This window comes from Aquarana catesbeiana, linkage group LG12, assembly GCF_042186555.1.
Source record: "Aquarana catesbeiana isolate 2022-GZ linkage group LG12, ASM4218655v1, whole genome shotgun sequence".
Classification (NCBI taxonomy): Eukaryota; Metazoa; Chordata; class Amphibia; order Anura; family Ranidae; genus Aquarana; species Aquarana catesbeiana.
The window spans coordinates 196,110,932-196,129,572 of NC_133335.1; the positions used below are offsets into that span (position 1 = coordinate 196,110,932).

General features: G+C 43.8%; 1 protein-coding gene across 1 annotated transcript in view; it reads right to left on the reverse strand.

Moving 5' to 3' along the window:
* Positions 1–1,768: 1,768 nt before the first annotated feature.
* The window catches only part of PLCG1 (phospholipase C gamma 1), a gene marked incomplete in the record, with an annotated part of 173,941 nt that continues 157,068 nt past the window's right edge, over positions 1,769–18,641 (reverse strand). Inside the window, 4 exon segments of the mRNA XM_073606385.1 lie at positions 1,769–2,366; positions 7,813–7,979; positions 9,590–9,678; positions 9,762–9,923. Coding sequence (XP_073462486.1) covers positions 2,324–2,366; positions 7,813–7,979; positions 9,590–9,678; positions 9,762–9,923 — 461 coding nt within the window.

Here is an 18,641-nt window from a genome sequence, read left to right on the forward strand (position 1 = left end):
AAGCAGTTGAAAGAAATGCCCAACTGCTCCTACACGTCCGTTTAGCAGCAGCAGTGCACATGAGGCCTTAAGCGCAAAAATGCCAAGGCTTAAAAAGAGTCTCCTATCCACCTAGGGCAGAGTAACTGTGCCTTCTGATAGCCTCAGCAAAGTAAACTTACCCAGGAGTCCTTCCCAGGTTAAAGTGTTACTAAATCCAGGACCCCGCATTTACCATATCTGGTCTCCCACTGTACACAGAACATGGAAATGCAATAGTTTTAGTAAATATAAACTGCCTTTTCTCATCAGCAGTTAGAGCAGTCTTGTGAATTCTATCAGTGTCTGGTTAAAGCTTGTAGGAAGAGTTTGCATTCTCCTCTGCCTGCCCTCTAAGGCTGTAGGACCCCTGACCCTCTGTCTGGACAGTGCTGATTGGCCCTGTGCTGATCACGTGCATCCTCCCAAGAAAAAAAATAATAAAGAAAAAACACAAGCAACACACAAAACTGAGCATGTGCAGAGTGCCCCCTAGCTCCTGTTCCATCAGCAGATGGATTGGGGACTGTGCAAGAAGGGGAGGAACAGTCTTTTTACACCATGCAGAGGACTAACCCCTTAGGTTCCACAGCGATTATAACAAGCATGCTTTACTGCATATACAGACTGATTTTACTGTTGTGGGTTTAGTAACACTTTAAGCTCTGCTGTTAGCACTTACCTAGTTGAGCGACATCATAACCCATGCAAATGTTCAGGGATCACACCTAATGATCAGGTCTGGGGATCACACCTGATGATCAAGCTTGGGAATCACGTGCATATTACTTTGCTGGAGTGGGCTACCAGGAGGTACTGTCAGTTTCCCCTAAATAGTCAAAGTGACAGTGTTTCTTTAAGGCGAATCTAAAAGTTTGCACATGTGGGCAAAGCAACAGGTTTACTTCAATGCTTGCTCATATGGCCACTTATATTTTTCCCCACCACTCCGTGAGCTCGCAGTTGTGAATGGGAGCTTAGGCAGGGCTGAGAACTATGTCCCCTTCCCTATAAGACAAACACTGGGTTCCTAAGCACCACCACTGTTCCATGGGAGGGCATTGCCAGGTATTTTTACTCCAGGTTGCAAAAGAAGAGCTGAAGGGAAAACTGAGCATAGGATGCTGGTGGGGCTCTCTTGCTAAAATAAACTTATTGCTTTAAAAAGTAGACCTCTAAGGTGAGCTTACTTAAATATTTTATGTTAAGACCTACATCAAGCATGCCTCCTTGTTCTGAATCAGTGATTCGGAAAGAATACAAGTCAGAGTACAGCAAGATGAGCAACTAGCATTTTCAGAAATAGGACAAAAAGTAGAAGCGATGGGATTTGCCCTCATGAGAGTTCTTATCAAAACATGAAGCCTGTAAGGAGAGTGACAATTCACATTGTCTGTAGATCTCTACCATTCCTCATCCTCCACTGAGACCTGAAGATGGAGGATCCAATTAGCTGCTATAGGACCTGCTCTTGTTTCGTACAAGGATCATCTGTCCTCTATAGCTTCCCAGCTTTTGTTGTGGATACAGATTAAGGGCAAAGTGACAGGTCCACTATAATTCCCTTGCTCCCTAAACTCCGTTTCCTTCATTTCTGTAAGACCCCCAGGAGGCAGAAAAAAAGCCCCTTCATAGTGGCTAGAAAAAAAGTCAACAGTTAATTTTTCAAGCAAATCTTAAGACTGTCCACCAACAGATGTCAAGATACAACCATCATCTTCCCAAAACTGTATTACTCCGAACTGACCCCTTTTAAAGGCAGAATGTTTTATTTAAAACCAAAACTGTAAAAACGGAACCTGAAATATAATGTTGCAACGTACATAACATTGAAAATGGTCCATAAAACGTGGCTCTCACTCTGGAATGTACTCGGCAATAACAGGACAGGTGACGTCGGGGACAATAAAACGCTTCAGTTTCCTCTCTTCACAGTTGATAGATGAGTGAATATGAAGAAAAAGGCTGCCCAAAGCTCTGAAATGGATTGACAGAAAACTTGGCTTTCGCAATCAGCCCCACGCATATACAAGGCATTATATATAGAAAGCTCCTACAGCTTGTACTGCAGATAAACAGTTCCCTTTGCGGAAACATCAGATACTGAACGAAAAAACACCCACTGGGGGGTCATCTTAGAGGAAAAGTATGTGTTGCTGAATGTGCAAAGTTCACATCTCCATGCAGCAGAGATCCCGACTGAGGCACTTTTTCCGCCTGGGCGAAGGGTAGACAGAATCCAGATTCTGTCCATAGAAAAGTCTTGCTGACCTCCATAAACATTAACACTCCGTTCACCACCAGCCTACAATCTGTTATCTCCACTTAGGCGCGTCTTCCGTGGCATTCTGCAACAATAGGAAAGAGGATGGTTGTAAATATTTGAGGCAACAATATTTGCTAACTCAAACCAAAGCAACGGCAGGTTTTGCACAGAACAGAGCAGCAAGGTAAGACTGAATTGCTCGATTGCCGGTAAGTGACAGTGTGAATACAATGTTAAGAGTAATGCATTCTTTGGTACAAAGGGCTCAGTTTCTCAGTTGCTTTCCGCTTAAAGCGGGGTTCCACCCAAATTTTGAACAATATCTGTATGTATTCTCTTCCTTGCCTAGATGCTGACATGCCGTTTAAAAAAATGTAAATTGCTGTAATTACCTTTTATTTTTCTATTCTTCTTTGCACTGCCTGGTTCTCCTCCCGTGGGAGTAGGCGTGTTTCTAGCCTCTCCCAGACTCCTGGGAGCTAGTCTCAGGCTTCCCAGGATGCCACTGAGCATGTGCGGGAACGAGCAGTGAATGCTGGGAGCACAGCATTCACCACATCCAGGAAATAAATGCTTGTGGGCTTCAAATGCCCACAATGAAAATGGAAACCACCTGCAGTGAATAATATAAGTTATTCTTTCCGATGAAATCTGACACAGGCGGACATATTACACACAATATGTGAGTATGTAATGCTGATAAGAAAAGTTTGTGAATGAACTCAAAAAAAAAAAAAAACACGATAGATAGGTGGACCCCCGCTTTAAGCTGGCCATATACTAATCTCGGCCGGATCAGGAGGAACTGGAAAAAATTTGAACCGTTAATGGGCGGGATGAATGCACCAAGTTGATTGATCAATTTGGGTACACAACCAGCCTGCTGGATTCTCTTAAGATTATCGCTAGCGGCTGCTAGCAATATTAACTGACTTCTCCCAGGAGCAGACAATGACCCGGCTGGAGGGATTCACCTGTCAGTCTTGATGGGGGAATTGTGCAAATTTCTTTCCAGCAACCAGTGATTGCTGGAAAGAAATTTGCACCATGTATGGCTGGGCATAATCAGCAGTTATTTCCTTAAAGCGGAGTTCCAGTAATTTTTGTGTTTATTAAAGGTCTGCAGCTACAAAAAGTGTAGCTGCTGATTTTTAATGAAATTACACTTACCTGTCCAGGGATCCAGCCCAGTCCTCACCTGGGCTAATTTTTTACAAACCTTCCAGTTCCTGGCGCTGGCATCCTAACTGTGGGCTATGCTGCTTTCAGCTTGACAGCCGGCTGCCTGCAGCGTTTTGTTACTAGTCCCGCAGTCTTCTGGAACCTGTGACGTGTCCCAGAAGATTGCAGGGAGGGAGGGGAAGAGGAGAACTTCCGCTTGAGTCGCCTAGGCAGTCCGAGCAGAAGTGGAAGATAGGTACCTCTCAAAATTAGATACCTGCTCCCCCCCCAAAAAAATAGGATTTTTTACTTACCGTAAAATCAGTTTCTCGGAGTTCATTGACAGACACAGCCTTCTATCTTCATAACGATAGGGTTATATCGCCTCCACAGGAGTAGGACTAGGCAGAACAAGAAAACAAAAAACACTTGGCCACTCCCATGGGTCGTCCACAGTCAGTATATAACCCCCTCCATGCTCTAGGTATTCAGTTTAGTAGCAAGCAGTAATAGAAGTATCAAAAGAACTCCATAGAGTGGTGGGTGCTGTGTCTGTCAATGAACTCAAAGAAACTGATTTTACGGCAAATAAAAAAATCCTATTTTCTCATTCGTTCATTGACAGACACAACCTTCTATCTTCATAACCATAGGGACGTCCCAAAGCAGTGCCAACGTGAGGGGTGGGAAAATAAAAAAATCGCAAGGCTAATACAAGAGCCAACCAGGTAACAGGAACTTCACCCAGGACACGCTGGAACCCAATCTGAACCATACCCCTTCAAGAGGGAATAGACCCTCTAAACAGAGGCCTGCAAAAAAACTTACAGCCAAAAGAGGCATCTGCAGATGCCAAACCATCCACTTCGCAGAACTTGTGAAAATGTACACCGATGACCAGTGGCCGCCTTGCCAACTTGCGCCTGATGACAGAAGGCCCAAGAAGCACCAATTGCCCAAGAAGGATGCGCCCTAACCGGGAAAGGACGAAACCGATCCCTGACAGGATAGCCCAAAGACATCATCTGTCCGATCCATCCAGACCAACAGACTTAGTGGCTGGTAAATACATCCAAATCCCCCAAAACACATCCCGGCCAGATAAAGCCAATTCCTTGGGATGTGCTGACCAGGGACACAAGAAGTCAACCCAATGTCCTTATCCAAATGGAAATCCAAGAACAGAACTATGTAAAGAAAGGACGAAGCATCACCTAAACCTGGGTAAGGTGAACGACAAGATAACTCCACCATTCACGACACCCTGCGAGTAGAGCCGATAGCCACCAAGAGGTCGAGACAGAGTAAGCAGTGGAACCTCCCGAATATTTTGAGAGAAAGATAGAGAGGCCTTTGGAGAACCGAAAAACACCAAGTTCAGATCCCACAGCAGTGGAAGAAACCACCCCGGTGGAAACAGATGTCTAACCCCTAGCACAAAAAGGCACGCACCAGGGAGTGCGAGATCAGGAGACGCTGAAGAAGACTGCCCAGGCCTACACCTGGCCCTCTATGGTACTCAAGGCCTATTCCTGCTCATCCCTCCATAAATGAAGGTAGGAAAAACGGAGCCACCTAAAAGGAACAAGGTCTGATGAAACTCGGCCCAAAGAAAGGCCCACCCCCGGCCCAACCCTAGCCAACTGAGGTATCCATCTGACCGCATTCCACTCCTGGAATGCGTTCGTCGGAGAGGGCCGGAACTAGACGTTCTGCCCACCGGAGGAGGATACTAGCCACAGCCAGGGTCGCCAACAGCCTTTTTGGTCCACCCTGGTGAGGGCCATAAGCCACCGCTGTTGCCTTGTCCGACTGGATCCATACTGGGAGCCCCCCGAAGTTGAGCCGTCCGTGATCCAGACCTAGTCTGATCAACTGAAGTTCCGGGCAGTCCGGATTCCACCACTGTCCAACGACCCCGAGCCGAGCTCAGTCCCAGGACATCTTTCCACCCGGACAGACTGGTATTGGTGGTAACCCTGTTCAATATAAGGGGAGAAAGGATCTTCCCCACTGAAGAACCGGAGAACGAAGCCCCCAGACTAGGAAACCTCTGGTTTCCTGACTCAGCTGAATCCGATTGTTCAGAGACCTTGGGTATTTGACCCATTATGCCAGGATTTCCCCGAAGGGAGCCTACATGGAACTGTGCAAATGACCTTGCCTCAAAAAAGGGTAGATATCATCAGACCCGACATCCACATGTGGATCCGCAGAGGAGCCCACCTGCCGGATAGTAAATGAAACAAACGCCGCATGCCACTTCTGGAGTCTATCCAGGGGAAGAAACACGCTGGCCAGAGCTGAAGCCCGGTCAGGCTCAGATAAATCAACGTTCTGTCCGGACCAAAGCAGACTTCCGATAGTATAAACGCCTACTGAAATCGGAGAAAGTCTGTGTAGAAACTATATATATATATATATATATATATATATATATATATATATATATATATATATATATATATATATATATATAGTGGACAGCCCATGGGAGTGGCCAAGTGTTTTTTTTTGTTTTGCCTAGTCCTACTCCTGCGGAGGCGATATAACCCTATCGTTATGAAGATAGAAAGAAGGCTGTGTCTGTCAATGAATGAATGAGAAAATTACATGCTAAATGTGGCATAGAAGGGGGTAAGGAGGACTTAAAGCAGAAGTTCCACTTTTGGGTGGAACTCCGCTTTAATACCACACCTTATGTAGCTCCTATCTTTTAAATCTCAGTTCACAAAAGGCGCATAAACATGCTTTATTTAATCTGCTTTTTGGGTATTGTACCCTACTAGTGATAGAACACCGGCACTGATATTTTATTGGCCCTGTTAATTGCCATACTTACAGCACTCCTTAGCCACCTCAGCTCCGGAAGGTTTTACCCTCTTTATTGCTATTGAGCATTGCACTACTTTAACTGGTAATTGCGCGGTCAACACAGGGCCCTGGGCTGTGATTGGACACAGCCAATTAGCAGGTCGCTTTGCCATTGAAGGCGGGTGGTCCAGAAATGGTTCACTCTGGAGAAAAAAAAATTAAAAGTTAGCAACTATAAATCCTGTAGCTGCTGACTTTTAATAAAATTACACTTACCTGTCCAGGGATCCAGCCCCGTCCTCACCTGGGCAAGTTTTTCACAAGCTTTCCAGTTCCTGGTGCCAGCATCCTAACTGTGGGCAGCCGGCTATGCTGCTTTCGTCTTCACAGCCGGATGCCTGCTGCACTTTGTTAATAGTCCTGCAGTCTTCTGGGACCTGAGATGTGTCCCAGAAGACTGCAGGGAAACTTTGGGGATGGTCCGCTCCACAGTGCCTGCAGCCACATGGGATAAGTGTAGAGCTTGTTTTAAAGCTTACGTATTGCTTGCTAAGAACACAAATATTTAAATGTTTATAATCTGTACATAGTAATACTTAACAGCACACCCATGATGTGTAAATCTAAGTAATATTTTATTCGCTCTGTAACCCAGAAAAGCAGGACGTGTGGCTGGCTCTGGCCAAGCCCCCTCTCATACTCACCTATTAACCAGTTATGATGATCTTCTTATTCAACCAATATTGAAGTGAGGAACATGTGGGCGGGGTCGCATTTATTAAAAAACAAAACAAAAACAAAACACTAATGTCACCCATGGTCGTCGGTCAAATGGCTCTTTAAACTTTTTTATAACTTTCAAATGGGATTGTTGCAAGGGCACAAAGAACTGTTAATATTTTCCATGAGAAAGTTGAGATGTATGTAATAACATACAAATTGCCACTAGACACAAATTAATGAAATAATATGATAAAAAAAAACAACATTTAAGAATAGTTATACTTTTTTTTTTTTTTTTGTTTTGGGTTGGCACAAGAGCCAGGCAACTAGCATTTGCATAAAGTTTGCAAAGGTAGGCTCGCAGTTTTCTCCCCATGCAGGTTTTCTTTAAAAAAAAAAAAAAAAAATTTGTTCAATTAGTGCAAAACCCCCCAAAAAAGACCTGATGATCCTGCTAGAAATCCAGTGCTGTCCCATGTTTTACACACCCTGCAATGTTATCGCAAACAGCATTTTTGAAGGATTTCAGAACTACTCCAACCCCAATATTATGGAGAAGAGGAGAGTGAGCATTTCTGTAGTCCTAACACACTTCCTGTCATAGGGTGACAACGATGTTAGAATCAGTACAACGAGCAAGCAATGCCATCTAGAACAGGTGGGATCACCAGGTGAAAAAAGAAATCCTGAAAATAAAGCAACTAATGCAGCCACCACCACTAAGGACTGATGAGTTGCAATAGACTGGATTTTTGTTCTTGATTTTAGATAAACCTCAGCTGAGATAGTTGGGAAGTGTGTGCATGTGTGCATGTGTGCCCTGGTCTTACCTCCTCTCTCTCTCGAAAGGATCTGCCAGTTCTTGTGACATTCGGAACTCATCTAGCTGATGTGCGGGGTATCGAGAATCTCCCAGTCCATCACGTAATCGGCCAACTGAGGGGTCACTGATCCGCTCACGCGGTGCTGCTGCACCATTAATTTCCCCATTCTCTTGCTGCAATTTATTAAGTAAATATTGTTTCTATGAGCAGGATCTGAGACAACAGGAAATCAAACAGGCTTGATGTACAAAATACACTAACCCATGCAACCAATCAGAAATCATCCAACTTATTTTTACCAATCTGTAAATAGCCACTATGGGTTGAAGTAACATTCTTTAATACATTATATTATGTATCCAAAGTGGAGGCTGAGGGGTCTACAAGATATGCTAACCTTTCATTTGGATGCAAAGTCCTCTTTAAACACTCCAATACTGAGCTCTTTTACCCCCTTCCTGCCCAGGCCAATTTTCAGTCTTCAGCACTGACGCACTTTGAATGACAATTGCGTGGTCGTGCAACACTGTACCCAAACCAGAGCTTTCTTTTGGTGGTATTTATTCACCATTGGGTTTTTATTTTTTGCGTGTTCTTCATTTGTTATAAGAATTAGCAAAAAAATAATTGTTCTTTATAAATTTGGGCCAAAAAGTATTCTGCAATTTTTTTTTGGTGAAAATAACCCAAATCAGTGTATATTATTTAGTCTGTAGGAAAGTTATAAAGTCTACAAACTATGGTATATAGCTGAAAATAGACCAAGCCTGATGTGCAGCCCATCTCATTTCTTGAAGCCCTAAAATGCCAGGACAGTACAGAAATCCCCCCAAATTACCTTTTTGGAAAGTAGACTATCCAAGGTATTTAATAAGAGGCATTGTGGGTGGTGGGATTTTTGAAGTTGTAAATTTAGGTCTTCATTTTTTGGAAATTAAAAAAAAAAAGTTTTTATTAATTTTATTTTTTACATATTATCCCCAGTACAGTACACCGTTATCATAACTGGTATGGCAGTGATTAGGGACATTGATGACAGTACAAAAAAAAAAAAAACCTTACTTTTTTTCACAATTTCTTTTAACACACTGTAACAAGAGCAATATGTTACCATAGTAACATTGCACTACTCTGGGGAAGTGATTATTTTTTTTTTTTACACATTATGATTGCTTATAGCAGAATTACATTGCTATAAAGCAAGCATTTTACTGAATGAAACCGATTCAGTTTGTTTTGTTGTGATTTGTCAAAGCTAATCACATGGTACAGATAGGCTGTGATTGGCCCTGTCTGTGTTCACATTGACGAATGACAGCTAGCAACACAATTGTACACAATGGATGGCATGAAAGGAAGCCAACCCTTGTTTATAACTGCTGTGATTGGTCACAGAGGTCACATGGTACCGGCAGCAAGCCGGTACACTGATCAGTTAGCCGGACACAGCCGGTGACAAATCGTGCTGATGCGCAGCCCCGCTTCATGAGAGCACATTGTAGGACATCCACTCAGACTGGTAAAGCCACCACCCGGACGTCATTCTGCTATAGGCTGGGTGGGAAGGTGTTAAGGTTGTTATGAAGGAGGATGCGACTTTGGATAAAGTGTGAAGTCTCATAAACATACACATCTGTAATACACCAAGGTCTTTGTCAATGAAGGAACCAAGTACAGTTTACCCAGTTGTCCCTTTCCACACTGCATCAATTACTGGGGTCAAATAACTAAGCTCACCTTAGTCCTATAAGTGATAAACTACACAACCATTAAGGTCACTCACCTTGCTGGAGTAGATATCTAAATGTACGAGAAGGGATGCCAGCTCCAAGTCTTCAGTGTAATTATTCTTCAGTGGAACTGATCTGTATCCTGCAAAATACAGATGCGACCTTCTAAATGACCTTGCTATGAAAACCACATGTACAAAGCCCCCTGTCTCCTCTCTACTGTACCTGTTTTTAGGCCACGAACCACAAAGGATGCCTGGGCTAGAAAGTTCTGATCACTGAACATGTCCTCCTCATAGACCACAAACCTCAGGAAGGCAAGCTCTGGGTTGGAAATAAGGAACTGGAATGTCTTCTGGGGCCAAACTGGGTTCAATCCATTATCAACTGTTTTTAAATAGAAATAGTTAATTGAAGGTACTAGAAGGAGTTTCAACATATACAGGCTTTATAGAGTGCCAACTGTTTGTGCAATGCTTTACAAAATAAAAGACAGTGCAGTTACAATACAATTCAAGACAAGAGGCCCTGCTCATAAGAGCTTACAATCTAAACATATTTGAACATTAAAATATTAGATCTTTATTCAAACAGTGCCTGAAGATAGAAGTGATATCTAGTAAGAAAGGCCTGGATTCTTTCCTAAATGTACATAATATAACTGGGTACTAACATTTATAGGTAAAGTTGATCGAGGGAAAATCTGATTGCCTCTGGGATCAGGAAGGAATTTTTTCCCCTGCTCTAGCAAATTGGATCCTGTTTTTCTGGTATTTTTTCACCTTCCAGAGATCAACTGTGGGTATAGGATTGGGTATATGGGATTGTATATTTTTTATTTTATATGGTTGAACTAGATGGACTTGTGTCTTTTTTCAACTTGACTAACTATGTAACTATGATATGTTTGGATAAAAACACACAAAATTGGTCTTCTCAATCATATTTATTGAACAAAAATGTCAATAGATGCAATGGTGTACTATGGAAAAAGTAATTCAGAAGCTGGTTTTGCCTCCTTTATCAGAAATCATGAAATGGCATTTCGTACAACTACCCACCAGGCTTCTGCCAATAAACTCTCACTATTCAAGAGGTTTGTGGGTTTCCTTGTATGATCTGCCTGTTCCAAAATCCCCCTACAGACTTTCAATTGGGATCAATCAAGGCTGGGAGTATGGAAGTTCATAATTCTCGGTCTCTCCTTTTTGAGCCATTCCTTATTGGATTTTGCGAGTGTGCTTCAGATTATTAGCGTATGGACAGACTAATTTCTGCTTCAACTTTTGGATAGACACATGATATGATGCAGAACATATAGTTTGACTTGATGACTGCGACCTGCCCAGGCACTGAAGCAACAAAGAAACTCCAAACATGCCATATCAACCACCATGCTTTACAGTTCTTATGGGGCTCGCCTGAAATGCAGTCTTCAGTTTGCAGCAAACATTTCTACTGTTACTGTGTATTCTAAAAGACCTGCTGAATTTGCCTGTATTTTCAATGACAAACTATAGCCATGTTCTAAAGTTCTGATCAGATAGCAAAGACTTTTCTTAACACAACTCTCTTTAGCATTAAACAATCAGCTCTTGGGTTGAGTTGAATTTGGTGAGCCGACCAGTACTGGGCAAATTAGAAGTCATTTGAAATCTACTCCAATTGTAAAATTATTTTCCTTACAGTGGAATTTATTTCATTAGGTTATCTTACTAAATCCCTTGCTAGACTCCTAGGCATCCAAAACATTCTGTGGGCCTTAGAGAGCACTACTGATCTGGGCATGACACCACCACACATGCTAACAGAACGCCAGACTCTAGATTATCTGAGGTTTAACCACTTCCCTATCAGGCAGATTCTGACACCCCCAAACACACACACACACACACATACATACATACATACATAGAGATAGATAGATACTGTATCTCTCTCTCTCTCTCTCTCTATATCTATATATATATATTTTTTTTTTTACATGTAAAAATAGCTTACATGTAAAATCCTTTTCTTGGAGTTCATCATGGGACACAGAGCCTTAAGTAATTACTTAATGGGTTATGGGACACCTTCAGGTGATGGACACTGGTATACCCAATACAGGAAGTTCACTCCCCCTATATAACCCCTCCTTCTACCAAGAGTACCTCAGTTTTTGTAGTAAAGCAATATACTTAAATCACAAAAGAGGGGAGGGACCTCTGTGTCCCATGATGTACTCCAAGAAAAGGATTTTACAGGTAAGCAGTTATACAAATCCTATTTTCTTTATCATCCATCATGGGACACAGAGCCTTAAGCAATTACTTAATAGGACATCCCATAGCAATGCTATTTGAGGGGAGGGAGAAACAACCCATAGGGCACCCCCAGACCTGAGGACTTATACTGCTGCCTGCAGCACACTGCGCCCGAAGGCGATAGCCTCATACCTCCTTACATCCACCTGATAAAATTTTGTGAATGTATGTACTGAAGACCAAGTTGCGGCCTTGCAGATCTGAGCCATGGAGGCCTGGTGACGCACTGCCCAAGAAGCACTAACCGGTAGAGTGCGCCTTAACTTGAAAACAGGGGAATCTTACCCTTTAAATCATAAGTTTGAATTATCACTTGTCGAATCCACTTAGCGACAGTGGATTTTGACGCTGCCTGTCCTTTCTTAGAACCCTCTGGCAGAATAAATAAGACATCAGTCCTACGAATCTGAGCAATTGCCTTTAAATAGATTTTCACTGCTCTCACCACATCAAGACAATGTAGTGACTTTTCTTCCCTGGAACATGGTTTTGGAAAAAACGATGGCAGGACAATATCTTGGTTCAGGTGGAAACCTGAGACTACTTTTGGTAAAAAACCCCAGACAAGAGAGTAACACCATCCTGTCCTCATGAAAAATCAAATATGGCTCTTTACAAGAAAGAGCAGCCAATTCCAAAACCCTCCTTGCTGAGGATATAGCAACCAAAAATACCAGCTTCCTTGTCAGAAGGACTAAGGGAATATGCTGTATCGGTTCAAATGGCTGTTTTTGTAACACTGACAAAACTAAGTTCAAGTCCCAAGGGCTTAAAGGTGATTTAACTGGTGGATTAATCTGCATCACCCCTTGCATAAAACCCCGGACTAAAGAATGCGTAGCAAGTGGTCTTTGAAATAAAATCGATAAGGCTGAGACTTGGCTCTTAATAGTACTCAAGGCCTAATTGTAGAAAGGCAAGAATTCTGCCTATGATATATCTCCGAGGGTGCCAACCCTTGGATTCACACCAGGAAACGTACGCCTTCCAGACTCTATAATATATAGCTCTGGACGCTGGCTTCCTTGCATTAATCAAAGTAGAGATAACTGACCCGGAAAGCCCACGTTTCTTCAAAATATGGGTTTCAATAGCCAGGCCGTTAAATTTAGCAGCCGTAAAGTAGAATGGAATATCGGTCCCTGTGAGAGCAGGTCTGGCCTTAGTGGGAGGGACCACGGACCATCCACTGCCATCTTTATGATTTCTGCGTACCATGACCTTCTGGGCCATGCTGGTGCTACCAGAATTACTAGCTTTCTTTTCAGCTTGATCCTGCAAAGAAGTCGTGGCAGCAACTGAATAGGGGGAAATGCATAGATAAGTGAGAACTGATCCCACGGGGTTACCAATGCATCTGTTCCGCATGCGAGTGGATCCCTTGTCCTGGACACAAAGTTGACTAACTTCCTGTTGAATCTGGATGCTAGAAGATCTACGTCCGGAGTCCCCCATGTTTGGCAAACATCCCGAAAAATGTTGGGGTGAAGAGACAATTCCCCTGGGAATAACTGCTGGAGACTTAAGTAGTCCGCCTGCCAATTCTCTATTCCCGGAATGAAGACTGCCAATAGGCACAGAATATTCCTTTCTGCCCAAGTTAGAATATGGTTCACCTCTCTCTGTGCTGAGAGACTCTTGGTGCCCCCTTGGTGATTGATATAGGCCACAGCAGGCTTTCAGAGCCAGACGCACTGCCCGAATCTCTAGGATGTTGATGGGCAAGGCTCTTTCGGTTCTTGACCACTATCCCTGAACAGTAGTCTTCTCTAGTACTGCTCCCCAGCCTGAAAGGCTGGCATCTGTCGTTACTACTTTCCAGATAATTGGTCTGAAGGTTTTTCCTTTCAGCAAATTCTGGGTTAGTAACCACCAACTGAGACTTTGGGACACTCTTGGGGATAGCCGCATTGGCAAGTCCAAAGCTTGGATCGTTTTGTTCCAAGCAGACAGGATACTGTTTTGCAACACTCTCGAATGGAACTGGGCATAGGGGACTGCTTTGAATGAAGCCACCATCTTTCCTAACAACCTCATGCAAAGGCGAATTGAGGGATTTCTTTTCGACCTGACCATCCGCACCAGCTTTCGTATGGAGCTGATCTTTGCCGAAAGCAAGAACACCTTTTTCTGGGCGGTGTCTATGATCAGGCCCAAATACACCAGCTTTCTTAGCGGTTTTAAAGGAAGACTTCTCTAGGTTGAGGATCCAACCCAGACTTTCCAGGTAACTGGTTGTAATGCGTACACTTTGCTCCAAGCGAGCCACTGATAGATAGATCGTCTAGGTACGCCAAGACTGTTATGCCCTGTGCCCTTAACCTGGCTAGAGGTGGGGCCAGTACTTTAGTGAACACCCGAGGTGCTGTGGGGCTAGCCCAAAAGGCAAGGCTACAAACTGAAAGTGCTGCTGTTCTACTTCAAATCGCAGAAACCTTTGGTGAGCGGGAAATATAGGGACATGCAGATATGCATCCCTGATGTCGATGGATGCCAGAAGTCCTCTTCCTTGTAGGATGGAGACCACTGACCTGATCGACTCCATGTGAAAGGAGTGGATTTTCAGGAACTGATTTAGATTCCTTAGATCTAGAATGGGTCTGACATCTCCATTTGGTTTTGGTACCGTAAACAGGTTTGAATAAAACCCCAAACCTTGCTCTTCTGTGGGGATCTGTATGATCACCCCGAGGCAATAATCAGTCTAAATGCTTGAAACAGGCATTGCCTTTTCCCTGGATCTTTGGGAACATTTGATCTCAGAAAACAAGACGTGGAAACTCCCAAAATTCTAGTTTGTATCCTAGAGACACCATGGAGAGAACCCATCTGTCCTGAATTTCCCTTTGCCAGACTTCTGAGTAATGCAGAAGTCTTCCCCCCACTCTGGTGAGGGGGGGGCGCCTCTTCATGATGAGGCTTTAGTATTCTGCTTTGCAGATTTCCGGCCCCAGGTCTTCTTTTGAGCCTGGGCCTGACCCTGAGGTTTTCCTCTAGAGTCTGACGGCGGAGGCCGTCGCCACTGCCTAGAGGCGGATGCCCCTGACACAGGAGAAAAAGTCAGTTTAAATGAAGTACGTTTATACTTTCTTTTGACTGGCAAAAGAGTACTATTTCCACTAGAAATCGTTTGGATGTATTTATCCAAATTATCGCCAAATAGTCACTCCCCATGAAAGGGGAAACTAGTCAGAAGCTTCTTGCAAGGTGCTTCGGCTGACCAATTTTTTTAACCAAAGGGTCCTACGCATGTGTACTAGCACAAGCGCAAGGCGGGACACCTGGTGAATAGAATCCTTCATAGTGTCTATGGCAAAACTTAATGCCTTTGGTAGTTCAGACAACTCACGAGCCTATTGTGCAGGGGCCTCTTTAAGAGCCTCTGCGGACTGGTGCTTTAAGGACTGACAGATGCCTATTGCTGCGATTGCATGCCGAGTAACGGTCCCTGCCAAGGAAAAAGAGGATTTTAACAGGAATTCCAACTTTTTATCTGTTGGACCTTTAAGTATTTGTGCATTGTCTACCGGACAAGTTAAACTTTTATTCACACTGAAAATCGCAGCGTCAACTGCTGGAAACTTCCATTTTTTGGTGAATTTCTCCTCCATGGGATAGAGAACTGAGAATCTCTTTGGAGGGAGAAAATTCTTATCCGGATGATCCCATTCAGCATAAATAATCTTTTCTAGTAATGCATGGACCAGAAACGCATGAAAAGGCTGTAAAGGTTTTAAAGAACCCAAGGAAGAAACCGGACCTTCAGCCGAATCTGTTAGGGGTAGCATGAAAGTGGAACGAACCATCTCTGTAAGAGTTTGTACCTCAGACTGTGAGGTTAAAAAAGACTCATCAATTGTTGTTTCCTCTGCAGAGGAATAATCGGCTTGTTTTTCCTCGCGATTGCCTGAGGGTAATACTTCATCCTGTCCCCACTGTTCCCTTGGTAAAGGGTTTGAGGTGGGGGAGGAGGATCTAGCACGCTTCCTATCCACTTGGATGGAGGATGCGATTAAAGCCGCTAATCTTCTTTCTAAGCCCTGAAGGGCAGAGGAAAATGCATCTTCAGTCATGTATACAGGGGCTGAAGTGTGAGAAGCAGTTGCACCACCAATAGATTCTAATGACTTACCCTGGCTTGCCATGTCTGGTATCTCCGGAGAGGACGACATCGTGGAAGCATGACTGGAGTTCCCAGCGTCTGGGGGTGGAATTTTTGGTACCTTTGTGATAGCTCTGGAAGTCATAGTGCTAAGCACAAAAGCAGAGGCACCTTAAAAAAATATACTAGCTGCTGAATAATAGTTTTAGCAAAAAAATGCCACCATAAAGATCAGCTTTTAATGCTGAGTAACAATTGTATTTCCTGTACTGGAAATGCCTGTATCATCCCTTAGGTGCCCAGCGCTCTTGTGTCCCTTAGTGTGTCAGTCTTCCTCTCTTTAGTCAGAGATTTCTGATACTGAGAGCGTCTGTGCTTTAAAGCCTCAGGTGAGAGCCTGATTAGGCGTCCTCAGTGTCTACCACCCTTAGTGTAAGCGATACACGTGGTCGCCGCCTATTTCTTATACCACGCCCCTCTGCAATCCCGCCTCCCTCCTTGTTTAAAAAAAAAAAAAAAAAAACGACACTAGTTCGCGCGTGGATGGACGGCATTCGGGTCTGATGCAGATGCAGACCCGAAGAGGAGGAGGCGGCGCTGGCCGTCAGAGCCTGCAACTATGCTGCATTACCCGCCACTGACACCTGCCAGGAACATGCTGCCTTGTAATACAAGGCTGGGGCGCAACAAACCTAGTTCATCTAACAAGGCAAGTCTGATTTTTTACTATATAAAAAGTGGTATTTGGCCCTTAGCTAATGCTAGTAGGAGCCATCTATATACATAAAATATGTCATTATGAATCTACTGGTGTACCCCCACTTAGTTCCTTTAGAAGAGGAAACACCATTTGTTCAACTAAGAACCCCCCTCTGGCTGCTGGGACCACACACGCTGTTATAGCCGGACACAGAGCTGCTGGAAGCAACGTAACAAGGTATGTGTAATCTACCTCTAGTGGAGATATTTTTAAGGCATACAATGTTTTACATATATGGAAGGAAAAGGCATAGGTGGACTTTTTACAGTTCCTAGGCCTCTTCTCTTACCTTATCCTCGCTGCAGGATACTGCTGTAATAGACAGATCCAAACTTCACCCATCATGGCGGGTTGCGTTAGTAAACCTTCAAAGACCGGGTCCCTATAAAAGGGGTTCCACTCCTTTGGACCTGTATAGCACCCCTAACTAGCAACTTTAGGTAATGTAGCAAGACCAAAACGAGTCCTGGTTCCTGGGGTCCAGCCCTCAAAGAGAAGCGTTACAGGCAAAACCTCAGTCTTCTATGCGAGGCCTGGTTACCATCCCGTGGCCTCAGTGGCGTGGATGGATCCGGTCAATGGAGGAATTTAAATCCAGCATGGATCCCTCCTGGAGCTCCTCAGAGCACATCTTCACTCGTGACCAACACCTTAAACACTGGCAAAAAAACGGAGGTACTCTTGGTAGGAGGAGGGGTTATATAGGTGAGTGAACTTCCTGTATTGGTATACCAGTGTCAACACCTGAAGGTGGCCCATAACCCATTAATTAATAAAGCCGCTGTGTCCCATGATGTACGATAAAGAAAATGGGTTTTGCAATTTTTTTTTAGGCCACACAGTATTTGTGCAGCGTTTTTTCAAATGCAATTGTTTTGGGGAAAAAAATACACATTAAGTTTATTGCACACAAACACAATATAATACTCAATGTTTTGGTAAAATGTAATAGATGTTACGCAGAGTAAATAGATTACCAACACGTCACGCTTTAAAATTGCGTATGCCCGTGAAATGGTGCTAAACGGTACTACGGTACTTAAAATTCTCCATAGACAGAGCTTGAAAAATGTTTACAGGTTACCAGTTCAGAGTTGCAAAGGAGGTCTAGTACTAGACTTATTGCTCTTGCGCTGACATTTGGGACGATACCTCACATGTGTGGTGCAATCACCGTTTACATATGCGTGCGGGACTTATGTATGCGTTCCCTTTTGCACATAAGCACAGGCTTTTCTTTCATTTTTTTTTTATTATTTTATCTAAAACAATTTTTTTACACTGTTGCTTTTTTTTCTTGTATTAACTTTACTGCTATTAAAAGGGATAAACAACATCCCTTGTGACAGCATGGGCCATAACCGGTCCTCTTTATGGAGAGATCTGGGGTCTATCATATGACAGGTCCTCTTTATGGAGAGATCTAGGGTCTATCATATGATGTCATACGGTGTGCAAGCAAGTGCTTAAAGTGGAGTTCCACCCATTTAAAAGTCAGCAGCTACAAAAAGTGTAGCTGTTGACTTTTAATAATCAGACATTCACCTGTCCCATGGTCAAGCTATCTGGGTGCACGAAACCTCGCTCCTCTCCGAGGGGCCAGCATTCTAATTGTGGGCGCCTGGCTGTGGCTTAACAGCCATGCGCGTACTGCGCATGCGCAAGCCGTGCGCTGTGAATGGCCGGTCAATCTTCTGGGACCTGTGACGTGCCCCAGAAGATTGTGGGGAGGGAGGGGGGAGAGGTGAACTTCCTTCCGGCCTGGGTGCCTGTAAAAACAGGGTACCCCCCATAAAATGACATGCCAAATGTGGTATGTCAGGAGGTCACCATCACTTAAAGTGGAAGTTCCACTTTTGGGTGGAACTCCGCTTTAAATAAGACAGGTTGTACCTGCACACACTCTCCAAGGAAGGGGGGGTGGTGTCTAATCATTG